General features: G+C 36.4%; 1 protein-coding gene across 4 annotated transcripts in view; it reads right to left on the reverse strand.

Moving 5' to 3' along the window:
* ARL15 (ARF like GTPase 15) overlaps positions 1-26,456 on the reverse strand; it is a 218,267-nt gene that overhangs the window by 135,079 nt on the left and 56,732 nt on the right. For all 4 annotated transcript variants that reach the window (XM_084305724.1, XM_084305726.1, XM_084305725.1 and 1 more), the window contains 2 exons: positions 4,679-4,823; positions 1,929-1,988 (listed from right to left, as the gene is read on the reverse strand). In XM_084305724.1, coding sequence (XP_084161850.1) covers positions 1,929-1,988; positions 4,679-4,823 — 205 coding nt within the window. The remainder of the gene's footprint in view (positions 1-1,928; positions 1,989-4,678; positions 4,824-26,456) is intronic.

Consider the following 26,456-nt stretch of genomic DNA (forward strand, 5'->3'; position numbering starts at 1 on the left):
AATAAAAAGAGCTATTCTCATCCAAAAATCATTAATTTAAATTTGACCAGGTTTAAAGAGGCTTACTGAAAAAAAAAAAAAAAAAAAAAAACACAAAACACCCACAACTGTAAATTATTCGGTGGCCTCCAGTTTGGGCCTATAATCTTGACATAGGCCTAAGTATCCACACCATGACAACTGCCCTGATTTTATATTCTGCTCTGACAGCATTACAGCACTGAATGATTGAATAAATATACTGAATAAATGGTGGATGCAGGTTCTGGATCTCAAGGCTGGAAAGAAACTTCTTAGAGCCAAAAACACAAAAACAAAAACAAACAAAAAAACCACTTCATAGTGCCTTTGCACCTTCATTATCTGTCTTGAGAATAAACCTCAGCATTCAGTATCCCAAATTTCTTTTATTAAAACAGTGTTAGAAATTTCCAAACAATACATTAGCATGCTTTACTTTTCCATTCTTTCCCCGCTCTTCCTTATGTTCATCAAACACAGTTTTATTCATAATTTTCACCAGAGATTACTGCACCATAGCAGTAAATCATCAAACCTATAATTTGTTTTTACACCATTACTCGGTTAAGTTGTGTAATTCAGAGAGATGTTTCAAGTTACCATAGTAAGAGTGCCTTCTGAAAGAACATGGTTTGGGGCACACCACATCTTCACAGTAATTCAAACTATAGACAGTATTTTATGGACAACGTTTTTGGAAGAAAGTGGTACTTTAATTTCACAAAAAGCTGGAAGGAATTGTGGTGTATCAAAATAAAAATAATAAAAAATAGGAAGTTCAGCTTGGTCAGTAACTAAAGGAAGATTTCTTTTCAAATAATTCAAGCAAATAAAGGAAGAGTTCTTTTTCAAGTAATTCAAGCAGGCCTAAGTTTGATTTGAAAGCTATATATTCTTACTCGGAATCAAATGTTTATAAATTAAACATTTAATATTTACGGAATTGAATGAAAACACTGATTTCTGGTAGGGAGGCAGTCTAACTTAACAAATAAAAATAATAAAAAAGCAAAAACAGGATTTTTGCTTTGTTTTAATATTCTAGTATCGTGTTCTTTAAAAAAAAAAAAAATATGCAAAAAGCACAGCAAACTTTGTTCCATGTCCCAAACCTTGAAGACTGATGAAGAAATAATCAAACCAGAACAGATGAAAGAAGACAACTGTTTTCTATGCGCTTTGCATGAAGTTTTACAATCCCTACAGAAATGAAGAAACAAAATCTGTCTTCATTAGCCGCTCCAGCAGTCAACCAGCACACTCAAAACTAGCACCATCTTCGACCTCAAGGAAGGATATTGGTTCAGCCAAACAAAAAGGATACTACACAGTCAGCATCTGTTTCACATAACTGCTTGGCTGCTGAATACAAGAACCTTAAACAGTATGACTTTTGCTCTTTATTTTCCTTAAATATTGGCTGTTACTACTTTGGTGTACAAACATATATGAAGCTTTCAATTTTCAGTCACCTAAGCCTAAAAGATAATTTTAAAATAGAGTATCAAAAATTAAAACTATATTGAATTTCATGCTTTGAATAGCATGCAAGAATGGACAGTGATTTTTAAAAACAGATGCCCCTGTCTTCCTCCACGTTTCCCTCCAGCTTTCCAAGATTAAATGCCTGGACTAGACCTTCAAACTAAAGGGAATTTAGATAACAATGCCTTAACAAATGAATAATTAAAAAAAAACATAGGCTTATCTTTGATAACACCATAGGCAGAAACTACTACTTTTTACTTTCTTTTCAATCTTTCTCAACTTTATGTACTGTTGTGAAAAATGGATTTTAAATTCCAGCCCCAATGATTTATCATTTTTAAATCTAAAACAGCTAATATTTTGGTATGATGAGATTTAGACACTGTATCTTTTCATAATCAAAAGAATAAATGCTATACCTCCAAGTTCTTTTACATTCAAGATGGCATTCTGGAATGGCACTGCTTTTATGCTAAAACCTAAAAACAGAAAAGAGATTAAAATGCGATTTGTCAAAGAGGCCATTTGAAATCAATTCCATACATTTAGAAAAGACTACATTTTTCACCAAAAAAAAAAAAAAAACAAAACATAGCGCAATATTTTGCATATGAAATTCTGTTTAAATATGATGTTTTTGCATCATATTTAAACCCCAGTTGCAGGGTGCAGGGAGACAAATCAGCAAGAGCTAAGACATTTACAGAGATACAATTTAATAGCTGGCATACATTAAACACAGCACAAAATTTCCACCCAAGTCATCTACCATTTGGTAAGGAGATAGAATGAAATACATTTTTATACAATAATCTTTTAATGCAGCTGGAATTGAAGCTTAGATTTCAAATTGCCAATAACATGATGTGATTCTTGTACAATTTTTTAGGAAACGTGGAAGATAATGTGTTATTTAAATCACTTCGTCTTACGTTTAAACGTCACAGGTTTTAGTTACACTTAGAGCATTAATCCTGTCTATAAATATTATTAACAGAAAGATCCTTTTGCAGTGCTGAGTGGTATTTACTAAAGTGGTTTCAAGCACACTAGAAGTATCTGTGAATCTTCTATTAGCCTGTTATATGCTTAAATATATATATATAGTAATTGATGTTTTCTTCTACCTGGAAATTAAGACAGCCAAAAGAAAGGTAATTAGCAAGGCTTGCAGCAAACCATCACTGTACTACATCCTAAACTATAGATACATATGGACATGTACGTGTATATAAGAAAAACCACATCTATTCTTTCAGCATAAAATGTCCAGATAGACACTGAATTTATTTCCACTATCACAAGCAGTTTCATGATTACATACCTACAAACTAAGTTAACCAGTTTTCAAGAATGTGTGTCGCTCTGTGTTCATTAGCTATCATTTAATACACACACGCAGAATTTGTTCTCCCAGATCAGACCAATAAGGTATTCCCGTACCCTAACTCCAACCCCAATCACTGTAAGGTGCAGAACAGGAAAGTGCAAGAAATTCTGAAAGGGATAATTTTGAAATGGCTTGTTGTCTTAAAATAATTCCTAAACTATTCCTAGAAAACTAAGAACTGGAATGGACATGAATGGACTTGATGAGAAAATCAAAAATACAGGGTATGGTTTGAAAACCAAATGGAGAAGCTGTCATGTATTTACTGATTCTCAGTCATATTTTCTAATCTAGCAAAGGTTACAAATAGATACATTTGTTATAAACTGAGCATCCTAGCTAGTTACCCTTTTGATTTGGATGCCACCCAGTTCTCTCTGGGGTCCATTTGCTTTGCTCAAAGTTGCCTAACTACACAATAAGATTTTGATGCTACTATCTAGAAACATGTAAGAAACTTATTTTTTAAATGAGTTGTATTTATATTATTTCCTTTGATAGATTGATATTGCTGTTTACATTGCTGTTACTATTTCTTTCAGGGTCCAAAGTGTTAAAGTTTATTTTGCACTAATTTCAGGTGAACTCCAAAGATAAAGAGAAAAAATGACAAATTGCTCAACAATTTCCTGCTAACCTTTTGAATTAGGCATTGACATCTTCTCCACGCAATGAGGTGTCAGATCATTTTAGCATTCCTAATTACACCATGATAATGGATTAATTATGCATTCTTGTACCTGTTTTACTTTGTTTACTTACTATTTTATTAAATAACCTTGTGTTCTTGTAATTCAAGCAAAGACACACTGAAAACCAGTTCATGTCCATGTAAGCTGTGCTTACAGCTTCAGTATAAAGCCATAAAACAAACTATACACACAAGTTACTCGCACAACACTCACTATCTGTTCCCCCTGCAATTCAACCTTAATAAACTGCTGTAGCCACACATCCAGATTTCTTCCATCTCTGTGGTCCTAATCTGTCTTCTTTTTGAACCTGGGAGGCAGGTATTCCTTTTATCCCTTTTTCTTATTCTACAAGTTTTTTTGTTTGTTTTATTTTGTCTTGGGCTTTTTTTTGGTTTTTGCATATTTTTTTTTCAATATTAAGTACTTCTGGTTCTTTTATATCAGCATGCATATTCAAATTTTTGCAACTAAGAAGCCTTTTAGCTGTTGTTGTGCCTGTTTCTACACATCTTTTCAATACCACTCAAACTTTTTGTAAATAATCTGCTCTTACTACATAAACAAGTTTCTTTGCTGATCTAAAAGGAAGGATTATCACCAGAAATAATTTCCATTATGTTAGTCTTTTGTATGCCAGCATATACCACAAAGAAGAACTGACCAATTATAAGAAATTAAGTATGATGTAATTTTCAGAGCTTCACTACCCCATGCTAATTTATATTATGTTCTCTATTCTGATTGTATAACAAGACTGCTCAAAAGCCAACACTAAAGAGAAGAAAGAAACCTTTTAATGTCTGTCTCCAGCAAACTGCTATTGTCTGTTTCATAAGGTTCTATTTTATTAGACCACAATGTCTGCTTTGACTTTTGACATATTCCAAATTGTATGCTTTCATGGATATTCCCCCATGTACAGCCGAACATGGAGAGTAAAGTTGGGTTAGCTTCAAAACAATACATTATTTATCTTCAAAAGCAAGATTAAACTGAAGTTCTCTACTGCCATTGCTGTGTGTTTCAGAAATTAACTTTTGGCAACACCAAAAGCACACACCATGGAATAAAGGCAGCATCCTACCTGTAGTAGACACTATATTCTCTGGGCTTTCACTGCAAAGCTGTGACAGAAGACTTGTCTTGCCGGAACCAGTGAGGCCTATGCAAACCAAGTCGTATTCAGGTCGTGGTGGTGGTGGTCCCTTGCAGCAAAGTGCTCTAAAACACTGCCAGGAAGAAACACAAGAGGAAGAAATTACTTCTTTTTTTGCAAATATTTATTCAACAAGATTTTAAAATCAGATTTATAAGTTGAAAGGTGCTAGACAGAAGCAAAATATTAGTCTAACTTACTGTTTTGGCAAAATCAGCAGTTAATAGAGTGAGATCAGCTCAACTAAAATCTAGAACAGCTTTACAACAAAATTTAAATATACCTGTTAACTTTTCACCTAAACCTCATGGAGCTGGATTGAAGAAAGTGACTTGAATTTCCTGAATAGCATGAACAGTGCACATACAGTGAAATGTATGAGCTCTACTTTACTCTGCAGTCGGGTATTCATGAGTTTGCTTCCAAAAGGAAAACTGGTAGAAAACTCCTGTGCTAACTTAATGCAGTACCTGCTGTGAACATCAAAGCAGCTTCTGAACAGCTGCTGACCAGGCTTACCCTGTTGTCACAAGAAAGAATCAGAGAGCTTTGCTCCACTGATTTCCTTCCTGGGCTTGCTTTGTCATGTGCGTAGAAGGAGTAAAGTACTTGTCCTACCCAACAATTTCAGCTGTTAAAGAGTATAGCTTGCAAGAAATATATTTTGCTGGACATAGTTCTGGCCATAAAAATGCAGATCTCTCACTGTTCCCTGGAGAAGTGAATTAATCACAACAAAGAATATAAATCACTTACACAAAGCCTACTTTAGAGTTCTGCTCACGTCTCTTAAATAATATTGCCAAAATAGGCCAGACCCATCCAACAGGTCCCTTAAGCCCTTAGTAAGGCTCATTAGATCCTTCTTTATACATTATATGGAAAACTTTTACATAAAAAAACTAAAATCATACCATTGTGGGATAGCTAGCAATTCTGTATTTAAGGTGTAAGTCCAAGATACATCCTCTCCACCCCAAAATATGTAAGTACTTTTCCCCAATATCTGCTACCTTCACGTAAGAATACATCTGCTATAACAAGTACCAGAAAAACATGTCTGTGCAGCCATTCCTTCTCTCTCTCATGCCTTTTGTCTTTACATAGTCCTAGCTTTTGAACCTCCAGCAACAGATATCTGAGTCTCCACAACTATACCAAGAGTGCAGCTGATTACTAGATTTAATTCATTTTTACCATCTTAACCACAACTAATCACAGCACTGGGTAAATAAGCTCAGTCTTTACAAACACATTCTAGTACTTGTCTATGTGACTACCCATCCCCTTTCATTGATGACAACTGCAGGAAACAAGAAACTGAAGAGTAGTAAGACACTGCAGCAAATAGCAGGTTCTGGGACTATAAGCAGGCCATCTAAGGATAGCGTGATTATGAAAAGATAGTTCATTATGACTATGGAAGTTTTATTGGTTTCCTTCTGCATAGATGTTAAATTATTCTATTTACATGTATATTGTAGCCATACCAGCAGCACGATTGAGGCTTTTTTTTCAAGAGAATTCTTAATGTCCAATGTCTCACATTTTAATGGATACTTGTAATAATATATTTTAATTCTGTAAACTTGTTCTACAGTGTTCCTGCTCAAGCTCAATGAACAACTCTACCACCGAAAACATCACTATACAAACAGAGCGGTAACTGCAGTCCTGTTTTCTCAGCAGCTTAAAGTTACATGGCCCTAAACTAAACCAGGGATATCCAGTAGAGACTAAGCCTCCACGTTTACCACTTTGGCAGCTGCATCCAGCAGCTCCACAAGAACTGTGGAAGAGGAGAAAATTCAGTGGTCACAGAACAAGAAATAAAACTACATCCTATGTTCTATTTTTGGTTATGAACAGGAAGTGCATTCTGAGATATTTCATTAAGCGTGGACTAAAGCTGTGCTATTATTTAAGATGTCATATATTATACTTCAGTCAGAAATGCACAGTGTTGCAAGGAATGCGTGTAAGGTGTAAAGAAGCCATTCCCAAAACCCAAAGCACAAACATATAAACAATATTTAGAGTTGTTCAATCCACTATTAACTCTCAGTCACTTCCAAAACCAAGGTGCTCCATTTGAATAATCCAAAGGATGTAAGAGAAACGCGAATTAACAGTCTAACTGGTCTTCAGATACTCGTCATATAGGAACTGCAGTTCTCTTTCACAAATACGCAAACCTGGTATGTTCAACAACTATAGCTACTGGATGGGAGAAGAAACAAGAAAAGAGAGGTAAGAGTTAATTGTTTCTGGAGAAAAAAAAAATAAATAAAAAAATAAAAAAGGAAAGAGTGGATTTGAAAGTACTTAAAATAGAACAATACAGTATCTTGCAAAAATGTATGTGTTTAGCCAGTCTTGGAAAAAAGCATCTATTAACCCAGGAAACTGGGAGCAATTAGGTGCTGCAGTCTGCAGGAAAATGTACAATATTCAGTCCCACTGTTACTTTCATTTTACTAGCGTGTGTGCACATGCTGCGCGCGCAAGTTTAATGATATGTAAGAGGTAAGGGTAGAAGTTAGCCAGTCTTCCTCTTGCTTAGGGATTTCTATCCCAACCGGATTATTCCAGTTTCAGGTCGATCAGCATTTGAGCTGACAATCCTAGACAGTGGCCCTTTAAAGCCCCACAGAGGTTTCTTCTGGGAAAAGCATTAAATATTGCATCTATAGCAGGGGTGGCCAAACCCTTCTGACATATGTGCCGCTCAGAGATTGAAGCTTTGGGCAGCGAACATTCCTGAATTACTACTCTCTCCAACACATTACACTGCCTCCGGTCATTGAGTCTGTCTTCGCCTACTCATTGTACTTCTCGTTTCACTCTCCATTTTGGGGTGAAATACTCTATTATTTCTGTTTTGTTCTGGACCCATCTCCTGTCTGTTTCTTTTGTTGCTGCTATTTAATAGGGACAAACAGAAGCAAGGGATTTCATGCTTAGTTGGTTAAACACACTCACAATCACACAAAAATACCCTAACTTAGTGCAAAATATAGTGCTAACAAACCAAGCGTCCAGGGTTCTTGAAATCCAGAATTAAGGCTGTAAAGCTCAACCATTCTGCTCTGCTCCCCTCCTCCTCTTGCCTATATTTATGAATATAGCCTCTCTTCACTTTTTATTTTTCAATTAAGACATTGTTGAACAAATAGACTTTTAGTACCCAGCATGCATTTCTATCCAGAGGACTGGTTAATCATCTGAAGTTGCTGACAAAATACCAAGGAAAAAAAGAAAATGTAAAGCTTACACATATTAAGCTCCATAATTCTGATATTGTACAAGACCACATAAGAACAAACGAATCTCAAACCTTAAAGAAATAATATAAAAGATAGGGTGAAAAAAAGTAGACAACTACAATACTAAAGATAGGAAACAACTGGAGAAAGCAGCAGAGTAATTTTATGCAAATAATGAAACGTTCAAGGCACTTGAATGAAGTTATGCACAGCTAGGAGAGAGGAAAAGGAATATATAATAAACTACATTTAAACTGCATGAATACATACGTAGTTAACCAGTGCTAGGTTAAAGATTGGACTCAGTAATATTAGAGGCCTTTTTCAACCTAAATGATTCAATGATTCTATGAATGCCTTGGTGTTAAAACAGTACACTGGGATCTGTGCATTTGACTATGTCAGTTGCAGCTGTAGACACTTCAGTTTCCATACTGCTGCACAGGTGGTATTAACTACTGGGGGGAGAAAAATGATGGGAAGAGGAAAAAGCTACTTATTTTAAGGCACACAACCAGTGAAAATGTTTTTGTGTTTTTTAATCAACAGGATAAGGTCCATCTTCATCATGTACATCATTATGTGCAATGATGAGGGCAAAACTGACCAGGTCACTACTCATTTGTGGCTACCACCAGAAATTAATACTCACATAGCCACTGCCATCCAGAAGTGATCTTCAGCACAGACAAAAATATTGAAATTGTAATCAGTAGCCTTCTTTGATAGACCACAACCTGATTTAACAATCACCACTATGCTCAGGCTCCTCCATCATTATGGACTAATGATCCAAATCCAGCAGAGGGACCTCAGCTCAAAACCTACTGACAAAGTAGATCTTACTGTTTAACCTGCCTAACCTTCATGTGCACGTGGTAAGCTCACTGGCTGAAACCAAAGGAGAGTCCCTCTTCACGGCCTAAACACAATTTCAATTTTATATTGGCTTATTGCAACAGAAAGGCAGACAGGTATATGGCAATATAGACAAGGTAACATAAACCAGGACAAATTATCAAAAAAAGCAAGGCAATTTCATAGAACAAACATAGTCCTAGTAGCATCCTACATTACGGAAATGTTGCAGGACCATAAAATAGCAACAAACTGCTTGGAGGGGAAGCTCGACTTCTTCCCTCAGACCCATAAGAAAGAAATACATTTGGGTTCATTCACTGAAATTATTCAACATCCACTGTCCAACACTTCTCAGTATTTCAGAGGAACTACAGTCCTAGATTCTCAAAAAAAGCAACCACATTTCAGAACTCTTTCAATACCTATATGCTATATGTATACCTGCTGAACTAGACATAAGGCTTAAGTACCAAAACCATACAAATGATGTAGGTCTATTCTTCAAAATGTTTGACAACTCTGCTACCAGCAGAGGAAGCTTGTAGCAAATTAGGTCAAGAAAAATGAACTGGATGGCTTCTAACAAGCCAGATATGACAGTGCTATTCAGAGTACATCATTTCAAAGACTTCCTGGTCATGATGCAATCTTCCTTTGGGTGAAGATGATAAAATCGCAGTTGGTGGAATTCTGTCCAAAACATAGAACTTACTAATTTCTCAAGCAAATAAAGTCCTCACTAGTTTAAGGATAAAATAAAGGCTTCAAGTCAATTATTTTTGATGATCAAGATCCTCAATTCCACATTGCACAAGCATGAAGGACAGTATCTTTGCATTTGGGCAGAAGGTACAGGATCTTTCGCCCTTATCTTCCAGTGAGAGGGACTGCTCCAGGGTAAAGGCTTCATCTAGAAGTTCAGGGCTTTAGCTACAAGGAAAATTCTTTGAATGCAGTCAAGTTTGTGTGCTACAAAACATAATAATCCTGGGAAAAAAAGAAAAAAAAAAACCACAAAACAAACAACTGTAAGGCAATGGTAGTCCTTCTCCTTGAAACTATAAGCCAAAAGGAATCACTAAACCTCGTGCTCAAAATGGAAAATGTAACTTTCTGACCTTAAACTCCCAGGCACTTCCCCATGAATAACAGAAGAGCAGGAACAAAATTATGACCCTCCACTTCATTCACACTGTCCTCGAAGAAAGCACTGAGAAAAACAAGCATCAGGGTTCTGGATGTGCTTAGACATTCACTATAGAAGTATGATGTAAAAGCCTAACAAAATGGAACGGCATATGCACAGGTCATGCTGAGTCAACAGAAGAGCTGAACATAGGCACAGGTGCTACTCTGAACAGGAGACTTCATGGCAGTGACGGATCAAGCTCCAAGGGGGTTCTCAAACACTTCTAAGTTTCATCAAGTGTAGAGCTATTGCTCAATTTGTCTCCCTTCTGATGGTTTGCTTTCCATTTATTTCCCTGCACAAGAATAAGTCACATTTCAACCCTTCAGTCCATTCAAATCTAACAGCAAGAGACAAAGGTGAACAGAAGCCTTATGAACAAAAGTTTTTGCAAACAGTTTCACTACCTAAGAAAATATTGAAAAAGCCCTAAAAATCAATGCACAAAAGGCAGTAGCAACACCACAAAAATGGACAAAGTTAAGGATGCAGCACTACCCGTCATTTCTAATTTCTAGCTAGTAAAGATACAAAATACATACAGACTCCCCCCCAACCCACTCCCCCACAAAAAATTAGCGTAGAACTAACAGGCTTGCTAAAAGCCATCTATTTCCAGGTTTCCAGCCAAAATAAAGAAATAAACAAACAAACAATAAAAAAAAAAGCTTTTCCATGTTTCATTTATGTTACAAGGTACGTTACAGAACTGTGCTTTCTTTTGTTCAGCAAAGCAGGCATTATTTGTGTTTCATACTGGATCACAAAATCCAGAAAAAAATAATATTGACCACCTGGTATTCTTTGATTTTTCTAATTAACACTGACTAAATGTCAACAGCACGCTGTTTTTCTTTCTTCGCCCAGAAAAATATTTGGTACCCAAGACACTAGGCAGCCTTATTTTATATACACACACTACACGTGGTATTATTTCTGTAATACTATAAGAAAGAATTTATGGTAATACTCCAATTCAAATCCCATTTCCAAATGGGTATAGGAACCTAAAAGAAAAATTAGAGAAATACTTGCAAAAAAATTAAAACTTGCAACGTATTACTTATTTAAAAGGAAAAACAAACAAAGTAAATAAATAAATAAATAAATAAATAAAAACCTGCTGCTGCCCTAATTCAAACTGCAATAGGAGTCTCAGTCCTCATGGTAAAAGCTCCCTCATCATACCTGAAGTGAGATTTATGGGATCACACTGGGACTTATGCAGCAAGACAGTTTGAAGAAATTTCAACTATGGTAAAATAAACATAAATAAATTCATTTGAAATGTAGTTGGAAAAAGCAGAAAAGGAGATGGCCACGAAATGATCCAGGATGATAAGTGAGAAGTGTGCAGAAGTGTCTCAATGAAGACATAGGTGATACCATTTAATACATACCCAAGAAAAGTAACAAGATCTGAATTTTCATATACTGATTGTATTGAAAGAATACAATATTACTGAAATTTCAGTAACATTATAGAAATAGACAAATGCCAGAGATTTTTTTCTATCAAGCTTCAGCCCACACTTCCAGAATTGTTGGGCATCATAAGCATAATTAAAAATAAACAACTCACAGGTTGCATGCGAGTCTCTGAGTGTATTATATATATATACATATATATATATACACACACAAACACACACACACATATATGTGTGTATATATATACACACACATACATATATTTAAAGAAGAAACCTCAAGAAATTTCAAGTGAGTTTTGAGGGAAAAAGAAAAAGTATTTCATGTTTACTTGAGGCAATGTTTCCTCTGAGATTTATCCCCAGGATATGTCTTGTTCTTTCTTATGAAAGAATTCAATACTAACTTTTGCCATCAAACCTGAAACCAAAGAGGACAAATCTCTAGAGACAAGAGACCAGGCTATTTCCTCTGAAGTCCAGTCCTACTGAACATGTACATAGCTGGGTAGAAGGTCAAGTAAAAAGAGATTGTGGATACCTGTCAAAGAAAAACTGTACAGAACAAAATAGTAGAGAAGAACCCAAATATCCCATTGATAAAGAATACTAGAATTATTTGGGAAAGTACCAGAGAGCAAAATTAAACAGAATTGTGATACTGTAACAGTACATTAAAAATAAAAGTATAGTTTCTACTGTCATTTTTATATTTATTTGCTCAGATAATAATTCTCTCTTTGCTCATATCATAGAAGAAATATAGCGTAACTATCCCAGCCAAAACCAGGACACAAATTTAGGTGCTGACCAACCAAGAAGTTAGCAAACTGGTGAATGTTTGGTTGCTCTAAAAATTAACAGGAGGCAAAGAAAAGAAGATACTAGTAAAGACTGATGTAAAAAAAAAAAAAGTTACTAAATTAGAAACAGTCTATGCAGTTAACATTGAAATATAAGGAGTGTGCTTTACGAATGTATATACAGTCTAACAGGAATTAATGGGAGGATTTAGATAAAAGGAAGAAGTGGACCAGAGAATAACGATAGCTTGATTTTGCAGGCGGCGCAAGTTTTACAGCCAAAGAATTCTGCTGCCTGGAACATTTAAAACCAGACTGCCTTCCAACTCTACAAAATGAAGTAAAAATTACACTGATGTTGGCAGAGGCACAAATGGGAGATCTAAGGGGTATGCTCTACTATCAATTCATGGCATACTTGGATTTGAAGTACTACATAGTCATCGGCAATGGGTATTTCTTATTCTTTAGGCTCTCTTTGAATGCTTTCATTCTTACATGCTTTTTTTCATTTTACTATCACAATATACAACCATCACAACATACTATATTTACAAAAATAAGAACCTCTAAGAAGATATGTATTTTGACCAGAAGACCTAGGGAATAGGAAATATGTAGTAACATATACAGGAACTTCTCTTCCTCTCCTGTATAGCAGAAGTTTTACTTGGCTAGCACAGCACATTACTACTGTGGGAGGAAACAGGAGACGAACCTAAACAAAAACCATTAATCCAAAATACACAATTGGAGGAAGGCATACAAATCTTAAGTACCATTAAAAATTCGTCAAATTTTAATCAATGACAGCTTCTTTGAACATAAAAGTTTTTGCCTTGACCAAACTCTGAGGAAGTTATCTTTGAAAAACTTCAGCCATTTAGAACACCTCATGCTCCAACACAGGTATTTTGCATTTTTAAACTCTCCAGCTGCAAGGTTTTGGGGTTGTTTTTGCTTGCTTGGTTTTGGTTTTTGTTTTATTTTGTTTTCCTGGTTAAGTATCTCTATCTCCCACCAAGTTTCTCAATTGTCACGAAACTGTTTTCTAATGAAGACCTCTGTATTTATTGGTTGTTTTGTACTTTAGTTCTGTAAAATCAGAACTGTCCAATTTGTCACTGCTGATCATACATGGATCAAGGACTACAGCCTTTAAACTGTCTCGAAGAGAAATCAAACGGGAGCTCTGCTTGTAGTCCTTGAATATCTGGGGAACATAATTTGAGATGGGGATTCTCAGTTGACAGGAAAAAGAACGGACCGTATAGAGGCAAGACAACTGTAAATATAAGCTGTGTTCATAGGCTTGCACCATTAAAACAAAAACAAAACAAACAAAAAATCCCATACCATTCTTGTTCAAACAAGAATTTGTTTAATAAATACTGACCAAAACCTCTTCATCTATTTAAGTCAGTTTTTTTTAAAAAAAAAAAAAAAAAAAAAAAAAGGAAAGAAAGGAAACGGTAAAGAATTATTTTGTAGATAAATTCTGGACACTCTTAAAGGTTAAGCTGCCTCTCAGAGGTCACAGCTGGATTTTAACTTTTGTAGGGGAGAAAAATGGGAGCTGGCAAGAAAAAGGTTTAGTTTTCATTAAAAAACAGACTATCAAGGCCTTACTCTTGAGACAGCCTACCACACATCTATGCCTATTCACAGGCAGGTCAGCATACCCTCTTTCCAGCAGAGACAACCCAAACTAACAAGTTTCTGCTAGTGTAACTACAACCACTTCTTATTAGTTAAGAGGCATGAGATACTTCAAGCCACACAAAGGTATTACTATGCCAGATTTTTATTTTTATTTTTGTGGCAAAAAAAACCTGCTTTTAGTCTCAGAGCTACTGCAAATCTCCTTTGGTGATTCAGAATCTTTCATCCTTGCATAGGTGCAAGTACTTTGCATTATAGCAAGCACTTTTACAGGGAGCAAACATCCACAGCCTGACACCTTCGTGTGCTTTCCTAATGCTATTGCGTTTACTGACAAGTTGTTGGGTGTCTGTCTTTCAGGTAATAATTACACAGTACTTCTATAAAAATTTTCTTAAGTTAAAAAGGCAACAGGTTGCTGCTTAAGAATATCTCATGTTGGTGAAATATAATCATAAATCCAAGCAGAAATAAACTCAACATGTAATTCAGATAACTGAGCACAGCTCTTTGGTGCTCAGTCCCTTGTCTTCTTTAATGCACAGCTGTAAGAGATTTAATATTTATTTTAAGGAGGCTGCAGACACCTCAGTAAAAATTGACTCACTGCTGCTTACTGGAACAAAAATTTTACCATTCAATCTAGATCAGTGTAAATCTTGCCAAGTTGGGAAACTCCTTCCACTGGCGAGAGAGAAAATTTCACCAACAACCAGGGAGCACTGCAATAATGATGAGATTCTATCAGTGAAACATAAACAATCTGGAGTTGGTGGCATAATTCAGAGTAAGACAATGAATAAAAACAGGCTTAAGAAATGGAAGATGGCTGGTTTTAAGACTAAGACATACAATCAGTTGTAAAAGTAGAATTTAACTCAACCTTTTTTATCTTTTTTTTCCTTTTTTTTTTTTACACTTGCTTCCCTAATTAAAGACTGACATAATAGGTCTGTGATTTTTTTTTTTTATAAAGGAAGTTTGATATATACATATATCAAATATATGATATACAACAGCTTTTACTGAAAGGCCATTAAGTAATGGCCAGTCACCTACATATCATAAGATCAGTATTTTTGAAACGTAAGGATTGTATACAGAGTATGAGAAGAGATGCACATAGTTCTTCTCATGCCATAGGGATTTTTCACTTAAGAGGAACCATTTATAGCTCAGAAGCATTTCTCCAAAGCAATTTTTAACAATGAAGAAAGACGATAAGGTACAGAACATACCATACCACTTTACAAAGAGTGCATAACTCTGATTATGTTATTCAGTAATAAAATTCAGAAGTCTAAGATTTGAAAAGAAAAACTGCAGTAAAACGTCAAACACAGATCATAATACTGATGACAAAGACCAGAAGTATTTTACTTTCCTAAATATTAATAACAGTCTTATTTATTTGAATAAATATTTGAGTAGTCACGTTTTTTCATCCTTGCAACAAATTTTTAAGCTTGCATCATTGACTTTATTGCTACAAAAGCATACAATCACAAATTATACCCTATAGAGATCAGTGTTTAATCAGGACGAAATGACAAGCTATAAAAGTAGAGAAAGAGACATTAAAAAAAACATTTCAGGACAAATGTCCTATCAAAAGCATTCATAAAATTAAGAGACATTAACCATTGTTTCCTAGTGGGCTGTAAAAGATCCTCACCTTACACCTAGGTAGCATCATTGTGAACACAGGTAAACCTTCACCTATTCTTGTTTCCTTCTCATTTTCATGCAGTTAGTTATAAAGCTGAAATAAACAAGAAAAAGCATGCTGTTCACTGTTCTCTGGCAAGAGAGAAAATTTCTGGTGCCTGATGTAAAGTATGAGCCTTGGTCGTTTCTGTCTCCCGCAACGGAAGAACTGATGTACCTGCAAATTATGTCACAGCACTACCTTCACCTTTAAAATGCCATGGAAATCAAACTAAAAAACATAGAGCAATAATATTGTATATATGTATATATATATTTATATATATGTATATATATATATTTAAAAAGTGCCTGACCACTGCACAAACCTCATCCAGTCAGGCACAATGCTGAAGCAGAAATTCTCCTCCCACTCGTAACTATACTGCTTAAATCTTAAACTTTACCTCAACAGCTTCTGTTTTCTTGTTGAACTTCCTAAATTCCTTAGTAAAGGAAATTTAAAAAGCTCAGATCTTTTAAGCAATCAAGTGTACTCTCTAAACCCGGAGATATTTTGATGGAAAAGAACAGAATACTCAACCAGACACTTCAACATCCAGCAAAACATACGTAATTTATGGGAGCATATGTTTATTGAAGTTCACAAATCTAAATACATTTTCCTAAGAAAACGTGAAAGGCCTTTGATTATTATGTTGCAAACTGTGCATTCTGCAATTAATGTGCCATTGCCCAATTCTTTAAATTGAGAAACTACAATGAATTGGCTTAAAAAACAAAACAAAATAAACAAACAAAAAAAACCTTTATTCTTAGAAACAAAGCAGCAAATTTTATTAAACCTATTTTTACATCTAGCTATCCTCACAAAGCTGAGGATAATGTAATTCTGAATAGGATGTAAATGTCAGCCAAAAGCTGAAAAAAAATAATAGGAGTAGGTGCAGGAAAGGGAAAAACAAAGTTGTTATTAATGTATTACTTCTACTGAAATACCACTGAAGTCCAGTGTGATCCAAACCACACCATACTGTGAGCAAAACAGCAAAGACCAAGTCCCATAAGCTACAGAGAAGTAACAACTACACAGCATTTTTATCATATTTTTTTTGTTGTTGTTCAAACCTGGAATTTGGTTTTGGTACAGATTCAACCTTCTTTGTTCAAAAGAAAAGAAGTTCCTTGGCATAGCGACATGGTCTAATAATAATAATTTCAGTGCTAGTTTTCTAGCATAACTAAGATGTCCATCTAGCACAAATACACTACAGTCATTGAAAATAGCTTATTGTTCAAGTACACAACTAAGCTGAGAAGTCTCGTATTTGACTCTTATCCGTAAGCAGGAATCAAAATGTACTATTTAGCTGCAGTTTAAATATTTGAAGATTTTTCAGCTGGGGACATTTTGCACCCTTAAATAGTAAAAGCTGTTAAGCCGTTTCCCATTAAAAATCCTAGAAAAATAACCTTTACAAATAAAATGAAGATAAAGTTCTAGGAGACCATAAATTGACTTGAAAACGTTCACTGAAAAAAAGCATATTGACAGCAGCAAGCAAAGTGTTAAATAGTATGAAACCAGGTAAATATTTTTTCACTAAGCGTCCATATGAAGTCCATAGTATAAACACTAAAACCTACTTGGACTTCCAGGCAAACATAAGTATTTTAATGACAAATGTATCGTGAGTCTTCTTCCTGCTGTCTACCACTTTTCTCGTCTGCTTAGCCTTACATTCCAGCCTAATAGCAACATATTTTCTACTCCAATCAACCATACTATTCAGTGGTATTTCCTAGAAAAAATTTTCTTCTGTCAGATAAATAGAGAAGAAAATCCTTCAGGGACAGCTTGATATACCACAGATTCCAGTTGAAATAATACTGAAACGAGAAATTAAGAATTTCCTTAGTAAACCCACTAGCACAAAAAATGGGGTAAAACCATAGGCATTTCAGCAAAACTCAATTCTACCAAGCATGCAACTTGAATTTCACTCCATAATTTTAAATAATGGATTCAGAAGGAGCAGAAAAGTCACGCTGTGTGAAAGGCCGACTGTAATAAAATAAACTGAAAAAGTCTATACACAAAAAACAGTATGGGATTGCACTACTACATGATCATGTATGTTTCAATTGGGAAAAAAAAAAGCCAGCTTATAAGTGGAATTGTAGAAGAGTGGAGTCCTTTTCATTATTTTCTAGTTACAATCATTTAGTGGTACCTGACCAGAAAAAAGCAGTGACAAAAACTTTACTGTGCAAGTGACACACACAATTCTATTCAGGGTAAATAAAGACATTCTTTCTTTGAGACACTAATATACTTCCATGCATCAACGATTAAACACTCCATTTAAATTAAAAATTTCAGAGCAACTCATTTATCAGTATGCTCATTCTGCATTGCCCACATTTTCAGGAATTAGACCTGCACATTTTCCCATTTTTACACATGTTCAAAGAATTTAACATTATTTGACTGTCATCAATGAGTTAAGATTTTTGGCAGGCCATCCTCGGTAATAGCTTTGAATTTCCTTTAAGTGCTTATTGTGGAAGACTTATTTTAACTGGAATTAACACTACCTTCTAGCTCAGACACAATCTAAACTTTTTTTTTTTTTTTTTTTTTGCATTGCTAGCATGCCAAGTGAAGGACAATGTGGTATTTGCTTAAGGTAAATTAAAATGCATTACATGTTACACATACTGGACATTCTTTTGATCTTAATTTGAAACTATTAATCCTTCCAAAGCAGAGTAAGACTGTCTCCATATGCTTGGTTTGTGTGCTTTGCATCTCTGGTCAGCACAGTAAGAGATCCAGAAAATTTTAGAAGAAATTCTTTGCCAGTGACAATAGAGCAAAAAAACAAGCAAGATCTCCAACACTTAAAATTCCACAAATGCTAACCATATTTAAAAACTAATACCAGTCTCACTCTGTATTTTAAATTTCTGCAATATTCATTAGTTTCATTGTAAGAAGCATCATAAGGAAAAGACTCATCGTCTTGTAACGTTTCCTGTGTTGGATGTACTTCGACCTATTTCGATACTGTAGAATATAGAGGGATTTAGTTGATCTTCCCAGAAAGAATCTCAGTAAATGCAACTATTTCAGAGACTCATTAACTGCTTATTAAAATGTCTTCATTACTGATATCAGTTAAAAACAAAATACTGACTGCATGGATTTCTTTTTGAAGAATTTCTTTACTTAGTTTTGCCATTAAAAGTCGAAACTTTTAAAAACATGAAAAATCCTGCAGGTTTGAGCTATTTTACATTGTTTATCATGTGGCAGAAGTTTTGGACATACCCTTTAGCATTTCATACTCATTGGGTTAGGCATTCTCCACATCATGAATCTTACTCTTTGACATGTAACTTTGCCCATCCTCAACACATGGAACTAGGGATCTTTTGAATGATGTAAAGTTCACTCAGAAAACTGAGCAAGCTTAGGAAATATTCAGTATCATTAGGGTGAGATCTTCTGCAGTACTTCAGGGGCTTTCCATACATAATCTAGAAATACTTTTCTCTCTACCAGCTGAGGCAATTACAGAATCTTAAAATCTCCTAAAAAAAAAAAAAAAAAAAAGATCTTAAAACACTGCAGCAAGTTCCTACCATTTTTTCTAAACTTATATATAGCCTAATAACATGAGAAATTGCGCTTCCTTCACCTGAGTCAATGCTTCCATCTGAATACCCCGAGAAAAATGTTTCACTATTGCAAGACTGCTATTTCCCTGTTGTGGTTATCCTGCAGTCACATTATGTCATTTTAAGCTGTACTGCACGGTAAGGACGAAGTGCTCCTTTTCAGCACCTACACGTAAATGGGGTCCACCAAAACCAACTGTACATCTGAGGCAGAGGAGGCCTCCTACACCTTACCTATGGTGTAGCCTCATTCCTTTGGGCAGGCAGGGGGCTGGTGGTGGTAGTGTTGCTTTTCTGTTGGCAGGATCTTTTTTTTTTTTTTTTAATTATTTCGCAATAGCCAATTTTAGACACCAGTAGGCTGAGGCTTCCAGATCAGACTACTGAAAGGACTGCCACACCCTGAAAAGTGGAGGAGGGTTTTTTTGTTTTGTTTTGTTTTTTAATTGGGAACTATTTGTAGTACTCCTGGATGCTTACATAGTAACAGTAGCTAAAAACCCTTGCCATCTTTGGCTGTCCTAGAGACTGCACCCCTTCTCAAGGAATGTGGATTCAAGCATAGTTATCCATGTATTCATCACCTCCAGGCCGAGTATCACCACGCGCTACACCCCGGGGATGAGACGTTTCAACTGAATCAACAGGCAGAGCACTCGGCTAAACAGCGCGTGGAGATTGCTCATCTGCGCCAGGCTGGCTTCTGGTCTATTACCAGATTCTTTCCAAGATCTGCTTCTTGATTTCATGCTAATTAATGGGAGTGGATCCATTTCTCCATGAATTTCTGTGATGATGGCAGTTGAGAGATCACTAGTATGGGCCAAGTCAGGGGAGTGAGTCTCATTTCCACAGCAGCTGACTTCAGCAATGAAATTCTTGTGGTGTTCTCTCAACCACAAAACAATTATTAGTTCAGCAAAATTTCATTTGCGATAGCATTGTGATTATAGGAATAGTTTCAATGCCTACAAAGAGAAGAATGGAAATCACCATCTCAGAGTACTATACCCCATTTCACTAGGCATTCATATCACTTTACTGCATATTTTGGGCATGTATGCCTGCAACATTTTTGTCTGAATGAAAAACAGTATTTAAGAAGTTGTGTAGAAAGCTTATGAAAGACACAAAAAATGCTTCCTCATATAGAAGAGCATGGAGGGGCCAAAAAAGAACATAACAGATTTCTTTCGCCCATTTCTATAGTTTGCCAGTTGGAAAGTAGCTAATACAACACAGGTTAAAAAAGAAAAATCAAAGCAGAGACCATTCCACAATTTACATTCCCCATGTCCCCTCACCCCTTTCACCTCCCCCCCCCCCCTTTCCAGCTGGTCCTAGTTTTCTGCTTTATTACAGAAGCTACTCACTTCAATAAACTTCACTTTTGTTAATCAATTCTTGTATTAAGATTTATTTTTCAGCCTTGATACCAGATTTGTAATACTTGCAATTCATATGCAGCTCTACATGCAAAGAACGCTATTGTACCACTGCAGAAAAACAATTACCTTGCACAGATTTTCGAAAATAGTCATTGTAGATTCTGTGCAATATTTCAAAAACTCCAGTGCATCTGGACCAGGCACAGGAAGATAATGCAATGTTATACTTTTCAAAAGCTGGGTTTTACTGTTTTAGAAATAAAACAAGTCATGTACATTACAGAGCCACAGTGGGCCTAGACAGCTTAACTGAAAACGCCAAGCTACACACTAACAAGTGATACTTGAGCCCTTTCAGTAACATAAAAAGAAGCAAATATGAATTAGGAAGTGGATTCTTACTACTCCCTTACATTACACAAATGTGTGATGCAAGTCAGCCTAAATTAACTAACCTATGTTTGAAAATTTACTGAGTGCTTATTTACCTAAACTGCTTTTAAATCAATTTTAATTAAGCTGTAACATGTGCTCAGGCTAGGCTGTAGCTCAGCACGTACTCACTACCAGAAAAAAAAAAAAAAAAAAAAAAAGCATAAGGAAACAAAACAGAAATCTATGAAGATCTTGAAAACACCACTTATCCACTTGATAGCAATTAGAGAAAAATCTACCTGGAGAGCAGAAGGAATTAAGACATCTGTTTTCATACAGTTGATTATTTTACCATGAAATTGAGGCTGCCCGGCTATGTGAAGATAGCAGCATACTAACATGTTGCTGTCTTCTGGTTCTGTAGGCTTTTTAGCGTCTTTGTTGATGCCCTGAAGTTTCCTATTTGAAATGTGAAATTAAGATCAGTCAGTCTCACAACTCAGAGCCCTAAATGCAGCAGCATATTAAAAAAAAATAAATAAAAAAAATCTTGATTTCCCTTTGTTATTTACAAAAGCACTACGATTCCCCACTTTCAGAACAGGCATTTGTTAATGCAAATGCATCAGGCATCACACTTTCGCCGTATGTTTCAGACTACAATATTGCCAAAAGTACATATTTCTGTTTGTTCAAATGTATTTTGTACTTATACTGCATGTGGCATAAAGAAAGTGCCAACTCTCAAAAATCATATTGCAGCCTAAGCTGCACCCTCTGCTAAGAGAAATTTCATTTATAAAATCTAACAAGACCACAGCAGTACAAACACAGAATAATCTTCCAGACAATCTAAAGCTATTGAGATATCCAGATAAATGTAGTGGGAACTTTCAGAAGAGATATTTGCAGCTGTAAATGCAGAGAGGACAAGAAACAATGGACAAATTGAAACCCGAGAGGTTCAGACTGGATATAAGAAAATACTTTTTCCCCAAGGGAACAACAGGCCAGCAGTGGAACATGTTGCCCAGAGGCTCTGCAGTCCTTATCTTTTGAGGTTTCTTCCCCTTGGTTTTCAAAACCAGAACTGAAGTGGATAAAACCTTGAGCAACCTGGTCAGACCTCAAGCTGACACACACACACACCCCACTATTTTGACCATGAAGCTGGATTATAGATCTTCCAAGATCCCTTCCAACCTCAACTCCTGTGAACATAGTACAAATTCTACAGAGCTCTCCTCTGATCTTTCATCTATGCGAGACATCTACGTGACAACATTTTCCAACAAATACAGTAATTGATAGTGTCCTTACACAGCTACCATTGATGGAGAAAAATAAAATACAAAATAAAATCAAAGAAGGTTGAGCAGCTTATTGATTTGGGCAGACTCCCACAGTCTACTGGCTCCAGTGTAGGCATGTTTATTCACTGCCAGTTTTGCCCAGGTGCTCAGACCTAAGCACCCACATCAGCTTAGTCACAGGGTGAGTAGCCACTGCCCAAGTTACTGTTCCTTTACCAGTGAAAGCATTTCTAGAGATGTATCACAATGGTGTTGTGTTTTTTTTTCCCCTTTGTTTTTACGGTAAGGGGGAAAGAGAAGCCTCCCACACTAACTGGAAAGGAATCATCAAGCATCTGTCTGGGCTTCTGGGGGAGCTGTGGGACAGCTCTGAAGGATTGCCAGATTTATTCTGTATCCTCGTTTGCAGGGTGGGCAGGTTGCCAGCCCGAGTTAAAACAATACCTGAGGTCTAGTTTATATTCCCAGCTGGGCCAGCTAGCTAGGATTTAAAACACTTGTAAATTTGGGTGTGAGGGCTGTGTGCGTTGACAAGGGAATTAGGCTGTGGTACTAGAAAACTCTTATTTCAATTCAGCATCCACTCAGGCAGCTCCACTGCTCCTCTCACCCTGTTTTCCCCTGGGTGAGGGCAGAGAAGAGCAGCGAGGGGCTGGGACAGCAATGTCAGCCTGCAGAGAGAGGTGGTGCTGGGATGCTAGGAGCATGGAGGGCAAGGTTCCATGAGCGTCTTTGTGCTGGCAGGGTCAGGATGTTCTTACAATTTGTAAAAATCAGATCCATCTCTCAGCTACCTGCCTGCTTTTCACCACTTACCACACTCCTCTGCCTCCACTCCTCATGCAGTTTCCACAGATTGTTTTCCCCTCCCAAGTCACAACTTACTCACTTTGCTTTGGGAAGAAAGGGGAGATGACACCACGTTCTTTCTTAGCTCATCATCTGCCATCAAAATCTCCCCCAAAGAAGATGGCAGTGACTCTCCCAAACACAAAGCCCATCAAAATATCCTAACGTGTGCTACTTGCACACCTCCCGTGGCAGGCCATGCTGGTGGCCATCTCTGTCCCAAAGAACACACTGTAAGGGGGATGCCCAAAAGAGCCTCATCCTGCTGCGTATCTCTGTCCATTACAACAGCACGCAGGCAAGCAGCTCCTCAGCTTTTCTTCTCTGCTTCAGCTGCGTGCTCATGGTGCAGATACTTTGCCACTATGGCACCACAGGTCTTTCACTCGCAGAATTAATGATGTTTTGTAACGCACCAACCTACAGCACTTACATGTGTGCAGACAGTGCAACATAAAGTCCTCGTTGGGGTCCTAGCCAGGCCAAGTGTGTTATTAGCCCCTCTACTACCTTCCCTAAGTTTAGGCTACCCTAAAAACATACTTTAGGGAAATAAGGAAAATAAAACATACCTTTTAGCTCATCTCTAATAAATTCATTTTTAATAAGCAAGAAAGTTTTGTTCCTATCAGTAAGTCATATACACTGAAGTAATGTTTCTATAAATAATCTATTGTCCTCCTGGAGAAGTAATGATTCTCAAAAACTTAAACTGGCCATATAGTATCTTTTAGTTGATTGAGACAAATTAAGACAGCATAAAAAAAGAAAGACTTCATCCCAGGTTTTCACCGTATCAAACTAAAACCAGAAGTATGCTAAAAGGAAAGTCTCAATTCTCAAACTTCAAAGAAAAATATCTCATGTAAAGCCTCCAAGGCCAGGTAAGGTTTTCTAACGCTGCTTGAATAAGAAATAAAAAGTAACCAAGTACAAAAGTTTTGAAAGAAGTACCATCTGTATCTGGTGTATATAGGTGCACATTTCACAATGTCTGGTTAAAACCAGAACAGTACTATACTGAAGTTAAAAATTCCGACTCAACTGTTAAAATGCTGTATTATGCTAATTTTCACTTCATACAGAAAATTTACCAACTAAAATATCTCAGTGTATCATATGCTTATTCTGATAGAGTCAGACTACACGAAGAAAAATCAAAACCAAAGAAGTCTGTCTTGCTCTACCTACAGAAAGAAGACAATGCGGTATCCTCCCTCCACTGAGGTATGAAAAGATACTATGTGGAGACAAAGTTTGACAAACTGTTCTTCCCAGCAGTCATAGATAACATCCCTAAGATTTTTATTTTTTTATTTTTTTTAAAAGAGAGGAAAAACAAGAACAGCTCTCCACACTCTGTTCATAAAGGAAATGAGTTCTTATTCTGCTGTTAAAGATTTACTTCTCTGATATCTTGAGTTCCTTTCACTGAAATACTTGCACAGAAGAAAGTTGTGTAACAGTGAAAGATGTTCAGCACACATAAATCACAGAAATCTATCCAATAAACAAAGATTACACCATTACAATCTCTGATCACAGATTTGTGAAGAACGAACTAGCCGATTTTTGCAAGATACGCTGCCGCTGTGTAACAGGGAGGTTGTGAGCCCCTAAAAAAGACGGCACAGGGAGCACATGTGTGCTTCTCAAGGATTGTGAACTGCCTTCTGGAGAACCAGCTCTGACTTCCTGGAGCTGCCTCTTGTCAATGAACGTATCAGACATATTTACTTTCTTCCAGTGTCACAAAGCTCCCTTCAAACAAGGCAAACAGCAAGAGCAGAAAATTAAGCTGTCTAGAAAATGGCTTTATATTTGATCAAATTCTTGTTCTTATTCATGATCAGTGGTAATTATTCTCATTTATAGCAAATAGGGGAGAGACTTTCCAAGGCATGTAACATAGAAAGACTTGCAAATCAGTTCAAGTGTTTTGTAAAATTGGTTCTTCATTAAGTGGTAGCATTCCCCAAATATACAGTTTACTATAACATCTGGATTGTTTCATCTGCCCATTACTCCCTTTGCTATTTCTGAAATATCCTCATAACAAGCAAACATTTTCAGAACATGCTCTGGCATGTTCAAGCCCACAGATCACCGCTGCAGTTCAGCTGTTTGAAAGATCCACAATCTCATTTCCACCATCAAGTGTATATGCATGTTCAGCTACCTCTACAAACTTCCATAACACTCCTGCTTAGCCTTGCCACCACAACACAAATTCTTAATGCCCTTAAAAATAGCAACAACAAAAAAAGCAAACAAAAACCACACCACATTTGGCTTATTTTAAATATGCTCTTCTCAAAATTATCTCTTCCCTGGTCAACCATCAGTGGTTCTTACATTGCATAGTAGCTATGACCCCTACATTTGAGGTGGCATGATCAAAGGAGCCCTGGCCAGACTTGGAAAAACATTTCCACTGAGAATGGACATACTGCCTGTCAAAAGGTTATTCCCACTGTGTACGGGGAGCAGCTCATATTACTGCAGTGTAACATGAAAGTGCAAAATCTAGCCATAGTAATCCACATACATGTTTTTCTTTCCAAAAGGGGCATATGGGAGACACTGACTGGAACAGAACATCCGTATTATCATTTGAAGGGAGGGGATGGACGGGAAAGGGAAAGCTTCCTTAATCAATCCAGCTGTAGGAATCAGACTCTTAAAAAAAATACTTTAAAAATTCTGCCTCTTACCATAGTAATTACTTTTTTTTTTCTTTCAGTTAAAAATTTATTTATGCAAATACACATCTACATGTAGATAATCACACACATACACACGATCAGACTTTACACTCTGCGGAAGGCAAAATAACTTCGGAGGCGTAAATCTTAATGTCAATGACAGGAAGGCTTTGGTGAACCATTACCATAAATCTGACAAACGCTAATTTGATGGGTGGCTGTATCTGTCTGCTGCAAGACCAGTCTAGACAGTCTATTGAGAAATCCTAAAACACAACTGTTTGTTCCCTGTAACACCATCTGGATATGGCAATAAGAGCCGACCCAGTGCCATTCACACATGGATCAAAGCACATGCTAATGCCATCATGAAGTCATACACATAAAAAATTCAATCTGAGAACTCTATGCAATTTTCCTAAGTCCTCAGTGAGGAAACCTCAGACTTAGCGCAACTCAAGCTAAGTGCATGAAGAGGGGGAGAGGGTGGAAAAAAAGAAGAGAATATTTAAT

Source organism: Netta rufina (assembly GCF_964035555.1).
Source record: "Netta rufina genome assembly, chromosome: Z".
Taxonomy (NCBI): Eukaryota; Metazoa; Chordata; class Aves; order Anseriformes; family Anatidae; genus Netta; species Netta rufina.